The sequence below is a fragment of the Bombyx mandarina genome, chromosome 04 (assembly GCF_030267445.1).
Source record: "Bombyx mandarina strain Sakado chromosome 04, ASM3026744v2".
Classification (NCBI taxonomy): Eukaryota; Metazoa; Arthropoda; class Insecta; order Lepidoptera; family Bombycidae; genus Bombyx; species Bombyx mandarina.
Window position 1 is genome coordinate 11,793,073 of NC_143211.1, and position 11,295 is coordinate 11,804,367.

The 11,295-nt window shown below is 35.6% G+C and overlaps 1 protein-coding gene across 1 annotated transcript; it reads left to right on the forward strand.

Annotated features, from left to right (window-relative positions):
* Nucleotides 1–4,926: 4,926 nt before the first annotated feature.
* On the forward strand, nt 4,927–11,067 carry Tat (Tyrosine aminotransferase). The gene is made up of 5 exons (XM_089740354.1): nt 4,927–5,429; nt 6,229–6,557; nt 7,277–7,750; nt 8,183–8,365; nt 8,483–11,067. The coding sequence occupies exons 1-5, from the start codon at nt 5,285–5,287 to the stop codon at nt 8,678–8,680; spliced, it is 1,329 nt and encodes a 442-aa protein (XP_089596480.1). The 5' UTR covers nt 4,927–5,284; the 3' UTR covers nt 8,681–11,067.
* Nucleotides 11,068–11,295: the final 228 nt, after the last annotated feature.

The window sequence follows — 11,295 nt, forward strand, 5'->3', positions numbered from 1 at the left end:
TTTCATTTCATTTTACTCCATATTATAATTTTCATAAAATATGAATTTTAATAATAATAAGACATGACTTAAAGATCTTAGTTACCAGGACATAAAATCCCTTAAAAAAAACCATGAGGATTAACCTCAATGAGCTCCCCTCCAGGGTGTTTCACGAGCGCTATGACATGTCCTTCTTCAAACGAGGGTTGTGGAGAGTATTAAGCGGTAGGCAGCGGCTTGGCTCTGCCCCTGGCATTGCTGAATTCCATGGACGACGGTAACCACTCACCATCAGGTGGGCCGTATGCTCGTCTGCCTAAAAGGGCAATAAAAAAAATAAAAAAAACCTACGCTTAACAAGAAAATTATTAAATCACTCGATGAAGCTGCGGGCAGAAAGCTAATACATGTTAAAGCAAGAATGTTGTGAACTTAAGACTGTTGTACACGTCGAACATCTTCGAGACACGACTTTGAAAATTCACTCATATGGTGTGATATAGGGTAAATCCGGGGTAGATGGCCATATGGGAGAGATGGCCTATCGAAATATTTCAAGGTACCGTTCATTGAATGCCACTGGTGAACGTTTAGTTTTCTGCGCGTCGTGCGTGAAGGCAACAGTGCGATAAAATGTTTGCCGAAAAGAGCATAAAAAGTAAGTAAATCCTTTGTTTTTTGTTTCGACTATTGTAAATATTTATTTGATGTTTTATGTTTTACATAATTGTGGTATCAGTTTATTTAAATTATGGTGATATTTGTATTTGATGCAAAGTATACAAACAGTGCTACTTTAAAATCTCAAAATGGTTTGTTTCGTGTCATGGCTTGTTTTAGTTTTTGTTGTGGTCATCTCTCCCGGAAAAAAGGAGAGATGGCCAAATGCAGTCGGTATATGATCGCCATGGTGCAATGTTACAGAAATGATGTTTTCTGCACAGTATTAATGTATTTTCTTATTTGTTTTAGATGCCTAATAATCGTGTTTACAAAATCCTGCGTTAAAACTGTCTCGATGTCTAATGTTTCACACTCGAGTGCTTCGAAAGAGGCTTCTTAGTAAGGATCCAGATTACACTGCCATCTCGAATTCTACAGGATATATCACCTAGTCCACAAAAACTGATTCAAGTGCGTAAATGAGCAAAGCAAGTTGAAACACCTTCGACTTCGAAAGAACACATCTAAACTAGAAAAATGCTGCAGAAAAAAAGTATAAAAAAGAAAGTAATAAAATGTGTCAAAACAAAGAAGGAAAAAATACAAGAAAAGGACTGTTCAATGTATAGAAAGAAAAGCCATTCGAAGACTATCTTAGAATAGTGACGATATTCCATTAAAAATACTGTCAGATAAGAATGAGAAAAGAAAGAGACTCGAAAAGGATAATTGTCTTGGGCGTGGTGGTGAAAATTACTACGAAACACCTCTCATCGAAGAGTGGCTTCAATGTACAGTGTGTCAGTACTGAGTTCACGAACACTACACTGAATTTAAAACGACGTGCTCCAGATGTGACGAAGAGGAGAAAACAAGACTTAAAAGTAGAAAATAAGTCCAAAAAGTAATTATAAGTCTAGAGTTAAGCTATGGCAATTTTACCTCTAATACTATGGCCATCACACCCGGATACCTTGGGAGAGATGGCCAATAGTGATTTATGAAAAACTTCATTTAATAAGGTGATCTCCTTAGAAATTGTTACTTTTTTGTTTAAAATATCAAAGTCGATTCTTTAAAGTTTAGTGAAAATTAAATATAATTAAAAAAACATAAGTTTTTGATTTTTGACAGAGCTTAGAAAAAACTATGGCCAACTACCCCGGACTTACCCTACCTAAAGAACGTACATAAATTTATTTATTTCTGCCGTGAAGCAGTAATGCGTTTCGGTTTGGGTGGCGGCTCAGCCGTTGTACTGTTAAAAGCGAGACCTTAGAACTCATGTCTCAAGGTGGGTGGCGGCATTTACGTTGTAGATGTCTATGGTCTTCTGTAACCACTTAGCATGAGGTGGGCCGTGCGTTCATATACCAATCTAAGTAATAAATAAATAAATAACTATCTACTTAACGGTAGGCAGTGGCTTGGTTCTTCCCCAGGCGTTGCTGAAGTCCATGGGCGACGTTAATCGCCCACCAACAGATGGGCCGTATGATCGTCTGCCTACAAGGACAATTTTTTTTTATCGGGAATGTTTTGAAAAATTATAGGCATTGTCGTACTAATTAAACATATAATACGCTAATTAATTAATCAGTGATTATTTTTCAAGAGACAGTAGAATTACTAAACAGACGTTTCAAGCGGTATTCGAAGTTTGCATCTAGAAAATTTTAGCTCCAATATATAATCCAAGATTTTAAAGTACAACACCTTTATCTGAAATTTAGGAGGCAGTGATTTTTTTGGAACCTCTAATGTGAATTACGTATTCCACATGGAAAATTCCACATATAAATTGAAGGCCACCGCTGCGCCGCTTCAACCCGTAACTTATGCTCGGTATTCCTTACAAGTTGTATTATTGTATTGTTTAAATGTATTTAATATACTTGTTTGAGGTAAATTTGTATTATTTCTTAATGTAACGACTCGATAACCTAATTTTAATGAACTAAGTGTAAATTAAAAACAAAATGAAAATTCAATAAGAGAATCGGTGTCAAAACCATTGATAACAAAACGACACAAACTGTAACAAATTAAGCTAATTTTAATTCGTTTAAAATTCACCATATTTATATATTACCTACTTCTTTGTCGTTAGCATATTACGATAGTACGTTAAAGAAATCAAATAAAATAGTTTTTTTGTCATTACAAAATATCAAAAAATAGTGGTTAACGATATCGATAGCAATTAAAATGAGTGTTCAGTTAATTCGTAACTAAATAATCGTTTTTTCATGCAGATGGACTACAATTATTATTACTGTAGGTAAACCCACAGACACAGCCCACTGAGTTTCCGATCCGGTGGTAGATTCTGCGAAGCACTGCTCTTGCTAGGGTCAGTGTTAGCAACTCTCCGGTTAGAGCCCCGTGAGCTCACCTACACACGTTAGGGTAAGCTGACATAGCCTCTTAAGGCTATCAGCATAGGTAGGAAAAAAAATTTGTAGGTAATTCAACTAGGTACAATTCACGTCATTAAATTCACATTAGTATCATGTTCATGGTATGTATTCAAAACCGCGTACTCAATGTAAGTAGATGTTATTCGTGTCAACGAATTTTCACTATCAGAAACACCAACTCAATTTAATTCAGTATCATTTAAGGCGTTGAAAATGGTGTCAATATCCACCAAGTAGTGTGCCATGAGTGCGTATAGTGTAGAAACCGATCATTATAGTTAACCTTGGTCCTTAAAGAGCCTGTCCGGTCACCGTCCTCGTCGAACCCGTCGCTTGCGACGAAGGGCTCGACGAGTGAATTAACCCACAGACCCCTCCCACTGAGTTTCTCGCCGGATCTTCTCAGTGGGTCACGTTTCCGATCCGGTGGTAGATTCTGTGAAGCACTGCTCTTGTTAGAGTCAGTGTTAGCAACTCTCCGGTTCGAGCCCGTGAGCTCACCTACACGTTAGGGCAAAGCAGATATAGCCTCTCAAGGCTATCAGCATAGGTAGGAAAACAAAAAAGAGCTTGTGTTCTGCACTGGACGTTTTTCAGCTACCTAATGATGTTAATGTACCGTTGATTCGATTGTAGACTACTTATTGTAATCTAATTATTGAAATTATATTAAAGAGTATAGGAGGTATATTTTTACCCATAAAAACACTATCAAAGTCAAATAAAAACAACATGTCAACGTTATTTCAAAACTGTGTGTTGATTTTTTTAAAATTATTGCATCATGAGCTTACAACAACATGTTTGTGTTTGTTTGTATTAAATGGTCAACATGGAATATCCCTCATACGACACGAATGGCGCCTTACCTAATGTCGTATTTAACGCCACAAAATAAGCAAAATACGTTGAGTACTTGTTTTGTGATGACTTTTTCTTGAACTTAGCGATGTTTCAGACTAGCTTAAACCGGTTTTTCCAACCGTCTATTTTTTAAGTCTAGTTTGTTGCATCTAAAAGTTGAAATTTAAAGAGATCTCCTAATGATATGTGTAATATCTAAATGCGGCTATTGGATTATTTTTAATTGAATCATTTAACTCAATACGAGTTCAAAAACTCATTTTTATTATCTAGCAGGTGGTACATTATGGTTTTTCCGATGTCTACGCAGAAATTCAGTAGAACCCGGCATATGAAGTCGTCGTGGCCTAAAGAAGAAGACATCCGGTGCATTCGTGTTGAGCGATACACCGGTGTTCGAATCTCAGGCGGGTACCAATTTTTGTAATGAAATGTGTACTCAACAAATGCTCACGATCGACTTCCACGGAGAAGGAATAACATAGTATAATAAAAATCAAACCCGCATAATTATAATTTGCGTAATTACTGGTGGTAGAACCTCTTGTAAGTCCACGCGGGTAGGTACCACCACTCTCCCCATTTCTGACGTGAAGCAGTAATGCGTTTCGGTTTGAAGGGTGGAGCACATCAATCTCAAGGTGGGTAGCGCATTTATGTTGTCGATGTCTATGGGCTCCAGTAACCACTCAACACCAGGTGGGCTGTGAGCTCGTCCACCCGGCAAAGCAATAAAGAAAATAAATAAAAATAAAAATATATATTAAAAGCAATGTTTTGGTTTAAAAGTACATGCAACACAAAGTATCATGCATCACTTTAATGTATCTTTACATTCTTCATGCCCAAATGCCAATTCCATGAATTTCGCGCGTGTTCTGGTATCTGTGTTGGCTGTTCTAGAATGTCCTTTATTTTTTTTGTTAGACCTTCGCAGTAGCAGTGTATGTGTTTTAGTAGGTAATTTAAAAAATAGGTCTTCCTTGGCATATATTTCACCATTTGAGATGTTTGCTTGCTTATCTAGAAACATGTTCTGTAACAACCGCCAAATTTCTTACTACTTTTAGTTACTAGATACTTTTAGTTTTCCATTATAATTTTTATTAATCCCTATCACCTTTGTATCAATACTGACATTGTTCTTCTAAACATTCTATATTTTAATAAACAAGCTACTTCTATTGCCGTCATCTCATCTACATTTTCAAACCAGTTTCGCGACTCGGAGAGCCTGGGCTCGTCAAACGCCACAGTTTCAATACAAAAGTGAGGCGTATCGAAATACGAGCAATATTCACAACTCAAGTTTAAGTATAGCCAGTAGCTTTTAATATTCTGCAATTTTTGTGCCGATGTCGCGAAGGTCACGGAGAAATTCTGTATGGGAGGTGCGAGCTTCAACGTTAGCTCGCAACACACGTAATTTAATACGAGAAATTATAGAAAATCTTGATGTCCAGCCCAACCCTGACAAGCAGCTGATCGCACTTTCTGTCGGTAAGTCTCAGTGTCTCTAAGCGGATAAATTAATTAACACACACACACATCTAGACTAACTAACGTCGTAAAACTATTGAACAATTATCTATTGTTTTGACTTAGTTGTTGTTGATTCCCTTTGGCCACTAAGGCACTTTAAGCAAGTTGAAAAATTTGTTTCAGACGAAATTGTTTGTAAAATTTTCAAAGAGGATATTAGTGAATGCGCTATTGTTGGTAATATTTTGCGACGTTAGCAACAACGTCAATTATAATTGTTTACCTACCTGTTTAATGTAAAAAGTATATTTCTATGTTTATTTAAATTGATTGTAAATATAGTTAGGTAAACATCGGTATTGACTATAACACCTATGATTTTAAAAAACCTATTAAAAAGTAATTTACGATGTATCATGATTTTTTTAATTTTTTCAAATAGGTAAATGTATTGGTGACCTTTTCAATGTGTTTCGCATCTTTAAATGACTTTAAAAATACCTTATTCTTCAGTTAACATAACTAAATTCAATATTTTCCCGGTAAACTAATATTGATCTTTTTCTTTTTCACGACCTTTCATTCAAATATTTCTATCTTTGTGATGTCCGAAGTCTTAATCCATATTCGTAAATAGGTTTGAATTTACTAAGTAAATTTGACATTTTATATCCTGATGAAATTAAATTTAGCATAGAGACCTATTTACGAAATCAAGGTCAACAGGATATTTATATTTTGCAAGAATGTTCAACCAATCAAAATGATGATGATTATTTATATAAATAACTTTTAAATTATGAATTGCCTTTGATAGGTGATCCGACGACTTTTGGAAATCTGAACCCTCCAGATCAAGTTTTGCAAGCTGTTCGCGAAAGTATTGAGTGGCACACGAGCAGGGGGTACGGCCCTGCTAAAGGTCACATAGAAGCCAGGCAGGCGGTTGCTGAATACAGCGCTCATCAGGGGCACGTAACCGCTGAAGATGTAGTGTTGTGTAGTGGTTGTTCACATGCCATAGAACTGGCCGTTTCAGTTTTGGCAGATTCCGGGCAAAACGTTTTGGTACCTCGACCAGGGTTTATGATCTACAAGACGTTGGCAGAAGGTCTAGGAATAGATATCAAATATTACAATTTACTGGTAGGTTTACCAGCGTTGATAATATTACTTTTATAACATATTTATATATTATTTATCGTTTATACGAAGAATATAAACATTGAATACGTAAATCAAGAGGGTGTGGTATGTTTTGGTTAAAGTAGCAATCACTTCAATTATTTGTAATTTATTGATACTTGATTTTATTGTAAATTTTTCACGTTGTCCGATTCCCTCATTAACTTATTATTTTGAATACAAAAGAGTTAGCATAGATTCTAAATTCTTAATTTTAAATAATTATGTTTTTGACTTAATTATTATAGTGAGAAAATACAGAGCATTCCGAATAGATAAGTACAGATATTATGTAATTACTTTTGACAGAAATATACTGATCAAAATGATGACTAGATGACTTAAACGCAAAAAACTTATTATGTTTTTTATTTATTATCGTTTCGGCCTTGATAATGTTACCCTTACTTACCCTCATAGTCCTGTTATAGCTAATAGTGATCATTTAAATTTGTACTGTACAAAAATTTATTGGGTAAGAAAGGAAACGGTGTGGCGTAGACATCAGGCGATACCATACCAGTTTCTAGAAACATACTCGACAAGTTTCCAGTTTATTGTGACTAGCCGATTTACATATTATGCTTATTTACGTTTTATTTTCTTTATATAACTGCGTAAATCCTTCGATAAAGGTTATGTTGAAGGTGAAAGGGATGTGATTGTTTTTGATTTTGCAGTCTGATCAACAATGGAGGGTCGATTTAGATGATTTGGAAAATCAGATAGATGATGACACAGCGGCTATAATTGTGATTAACCCATCGAATCCTTGTGGATCCGTGTACAGCAGGGAGCATTTACAAGATATACTAGAAGTAGCATCAAGGAACCGATTGCCGATAATAGCTGACGAAATATACGAGCATTTCGTTTTCTCTGATCATGAGTTTATCTCTATGTCGGCATTGTCTAAAGATGTTCCTATACTAACGTGCAGCGGCCTTACAAAGAGATTTTTAGTACCCGGTTGGCGCATGGGTTGGATTGTCATACATGATAGGAACAACATATTCGGAAAGGAAGTGAGGAAAGGACTGAACAATTTGGCAACTCGGATTCTAGGTCCAAGTACTTTGATTCAACGAGCTTTACCGACGATATTGAAAAATACACCTCAAAGTTTTTTCGATGAAGTCGTATTATTTATAGAGGTAAATATGTCAAAATATTTAAAATTAGGTAATACAACAAATGTAGTTTAGAACCTAACAAAAACACTTTAATAGACAACCGAACCGAAATTTAAACTACATCCTGGTGATCAGAACATTCGTCCAACGTAGTAAAATTAAATGAATTGTTATCATTGGTCCTCGACACGTGCATATTTTAAAGTTAATCGAACATTTTGTAGTTTTTGTATACCACGTTATATAACAGATAGATGAGATCAGGTTTAGATCAAGATAATAAAAGTGTGATAAATCTAGATGGAAAATATTAATAATGGTAGGTAGCGCCTTGGCTCTGTCCCTGGCGTTGCTGAAGTCCATGGGCGACGGTAACCACTCACCATCAGGTGAACCGTATGCTCGTGTCTGCCTACACGAGCAATAAAAAAAACTAATTATTGGCCTTTTTAGAACCAAGCAAAATTGGCTTACAAGGAATTAGTACTCGCGCCAGGATTACGCCCAATAATGCCTCAAGGTGCCATGTACATGATGATCGAAATAAAAACAAACAAGTTTCCGGAATTCAAAAACGAACTTCAATTTGTGGAGAGGTTGATGTCCGAGCAATCGGTATTCTGTTTACCTGGACAGGTCTGTATTATACACGTGTAGAGTTATACCAAAAAAAAGAATTATAACAACAAACATTATTATTCAGCCTTATATAGATTTATAAAATATAAATGTTCAATGTAATGTTTTTTGCAGTGCTTTGAATTTCCCAACTACATGAGGATCGTCTTGACGGTACCAGAAGAGATTTTACGAGAAGCATGTCGTAGGATAATAATATTTTGTCAAGAGCATGTAGTTTCAAGAGAAAAAATTCTGGAAATTGATGAAAATGTCGTTGTTTCGAGCGAAGCTGAGATAATACGAAAGAAAAGCTTAACGACAGTGACCTAATCCTACACATTGTAATAATATTCAATACATATTTTGTGATAATGAAACTTTTAAGCAGTAACAAACACATCTTACTTAAAAATCGTAATGACTTGTAGGTCGAAATTCATTTCTTACTAGCGACCCGCCCTCGCTTCGCTTCGCTATCATTTAATATTGATTTTATTGAATTTTCTTTTACACAAATCTGAACCTGAGAAAATGATGTAGGTAATATAGGATATTGTATAGCGGATTGTTTTTAGTACCACTATTAAGTTCTACCACGTGGCTCTCAAAATACTTTGTCAGCACTGCCATTCCCCTATCCCCTATATATTACCTAGTCACTTCTGGCTGCTTCTGGCAATTCGTAGAGTTACAAATGTACTTTACGCCCTTTCAATTGAAGCCCACCAACGTATTTTGCAACAGACAGGTGTTGGTAAAAGTTCATTGTTTTTCAATATACTAACTTTGAACGTTGAATAAAATTTGCTTTTAAAGCTTCAAATTACGTCATTTGAAAGCAATAATAATTATTGTATTGCTGGATATGAGTCAAAAAATGCTTAGAATCTGGTTTATTTCCAATGAATGTCCCATTTCCAAAGCAATGAATGTGGCTCCTTCGGCGGTACCAATTGCGTCAATTTGACTTGACCGCTCGTATAGTAACCGGCAAACTTCTTGAGCAAAAGACCTTGACTGCGCAGAACCGAATTTTAGATCACTTTGGTGGTGAGGGTGAGGCGCGACGGCAGGGGAAATCGTATCGAGCGCGTTATTGGTAGATCAGTCGAACCTTGCGTCCCGCACCGCGCCCTCGTTCCGCTTGCTCCCAAAAGTACGCTTGCGTACAGTGAAAAGTCTATCGTTATTCATCGTTAAGTTATTTGTTATAATTGCTTGTTGACTTTGTTGCCATTGCTATATGTTGAGTGTTTGTTGATTTTTTATAAAAAATACACTATGCCGCGACAAACTGGTGTAGTATTCAAAAGAAAGGGTAGAAAAATTGTGTACGACGTATATTGCTTCATTATAAAACAGGGGAAGAATGATATGGAAAAAGTAAAACAGACTTCGGAAGCAAGAAAAATATCAGTGAGTAGTGAGTGGCTCGGAATGAAGCTTACGACGAATTATGAAAGAGCTAGGCTTCAGATGGAAAAAAAAACAGAAAGTAATCGGAAGCTGGTAATTGAAAAAAGTAACATTCGATTACTACGAATCGAATATCTCCAAAAAATCATTAATTATAGACAAAAAAGAAGACCGAACCGACCGAGTTGTAAACTACACCAATGAGCCCTATGTCGACTCATCACGATGATAGCGACTCGGGTGATGAAAACAGTGATGATGATGATGGTCAAGATTAGGATAACGAAAAAAAAATTACAAATACCAGCTTCGCTTCAACTGAACCAAGACCTGGCAACAGCTCTAGTTTTGACTTAATAGAAGGAATATCTATTTTACCCCAAGATTAAATTATTACAATTATTTATATATATTTTTTGTTGATGTTCTAATAAATATATAAATAAATACATAATATGTTGATTTTCATAATTTAATAGCATTATGACGCAGAGTAAATAATGTTTTTGCACGTGAGTGTACCATGCGCGAACTTACCCCCACTACGTCGACAAATGCTCAAGAAGTTTGCCGGCTATTAAACAACGCTATCCAGGAGCTTCATTTTTATACTTAAATGTTTTGAAATATTGGCACACAACATTTATTGGTCCAATAGCAACGGTTTGCCTTGAACTGTAAAATTCAGTTTTTTTTACATCCTCGTATTTTATCAATAACCTGCTCTGGGCAGTAAGAAACACAACAAATAAAGAATTTGCGCAATCGGTCCAGCCATTCGGGCGTGATGTCATGACCAAGAGAAATAAGGATTCATTTTTATGTATATATAGATTTGTTGGTTAAAGAATTTGAATAAGACATTATTAGAACAGTGAAATTAGCCTCAATAAATAAGTAGTTTTTTTTTATTTGACGTAATGTCACATTTACCACTGTTATATTTGGGAACAAATAAATCAAAGAATAGTTTATTGTACATAATAAAAGTCTGGTAAATCATCTAACTGCATACTCGTCCATTGTAAAAGAGATCCGCAGAATCTTTGACCATGGCATAAATATAGAACTTCTATTCAAGAAGCTATGGTGATTTTTAAATGTGCACTGTAGTTATTTTTCGAATTATCGAGATCACAGCATTGTGGTAAATTTATTGTTCAGACTTCGGATTAGCTGCTCAAAAATAATGGTTCGGAAATTATTACGTTTTACTGTGTTTTGTGAGGGCCATTTTTTTTTATTCGAAATATATTTTAAAATTTTGACTTTTGTTAATAAAAAAGTGTTTTTAAAACTGATATTTTTTGTGTAATATTATTTGTCTATTACATGATACCAAGTCATGACCCTTCGTGAATGCCACCGCTTCTTTGAAACAAAAAGCCTACAGTAGTACTATCCCATTTTTCCTGTGGGTGCCAAAAAAGTTCAATGGGTTTCAAATAAGACTGTGCGCGTCAATGACCTCGATTTTTTTTATAGCTTAGATGGGTGGACGAGCTCACAGCCCACCTGGTATTAAGTGG

Coding starts and splice junctions, on each gene's coding strand:
- Tat (XM_089740354.1), top strand. CDS start 5,285: ATGTCGCGAAGGTCACGGAGAAATTCTGTATGGGAGGTGCGAGCTTCA. Junction 5,430..6,228: donor GCTGATCGCACTTTCTGTCG/GTAAGTCTCAGT, acceptor TGCCTTTGATAG/GTGATCCGACGACTTTTGGA. Junction 6,558..7,276: donor TCAAATATTACAATTTACTG/GTAGGTTTACCA, acceptor TTGATTTTGCAG/TCTGATCAACAATGGAGGGT.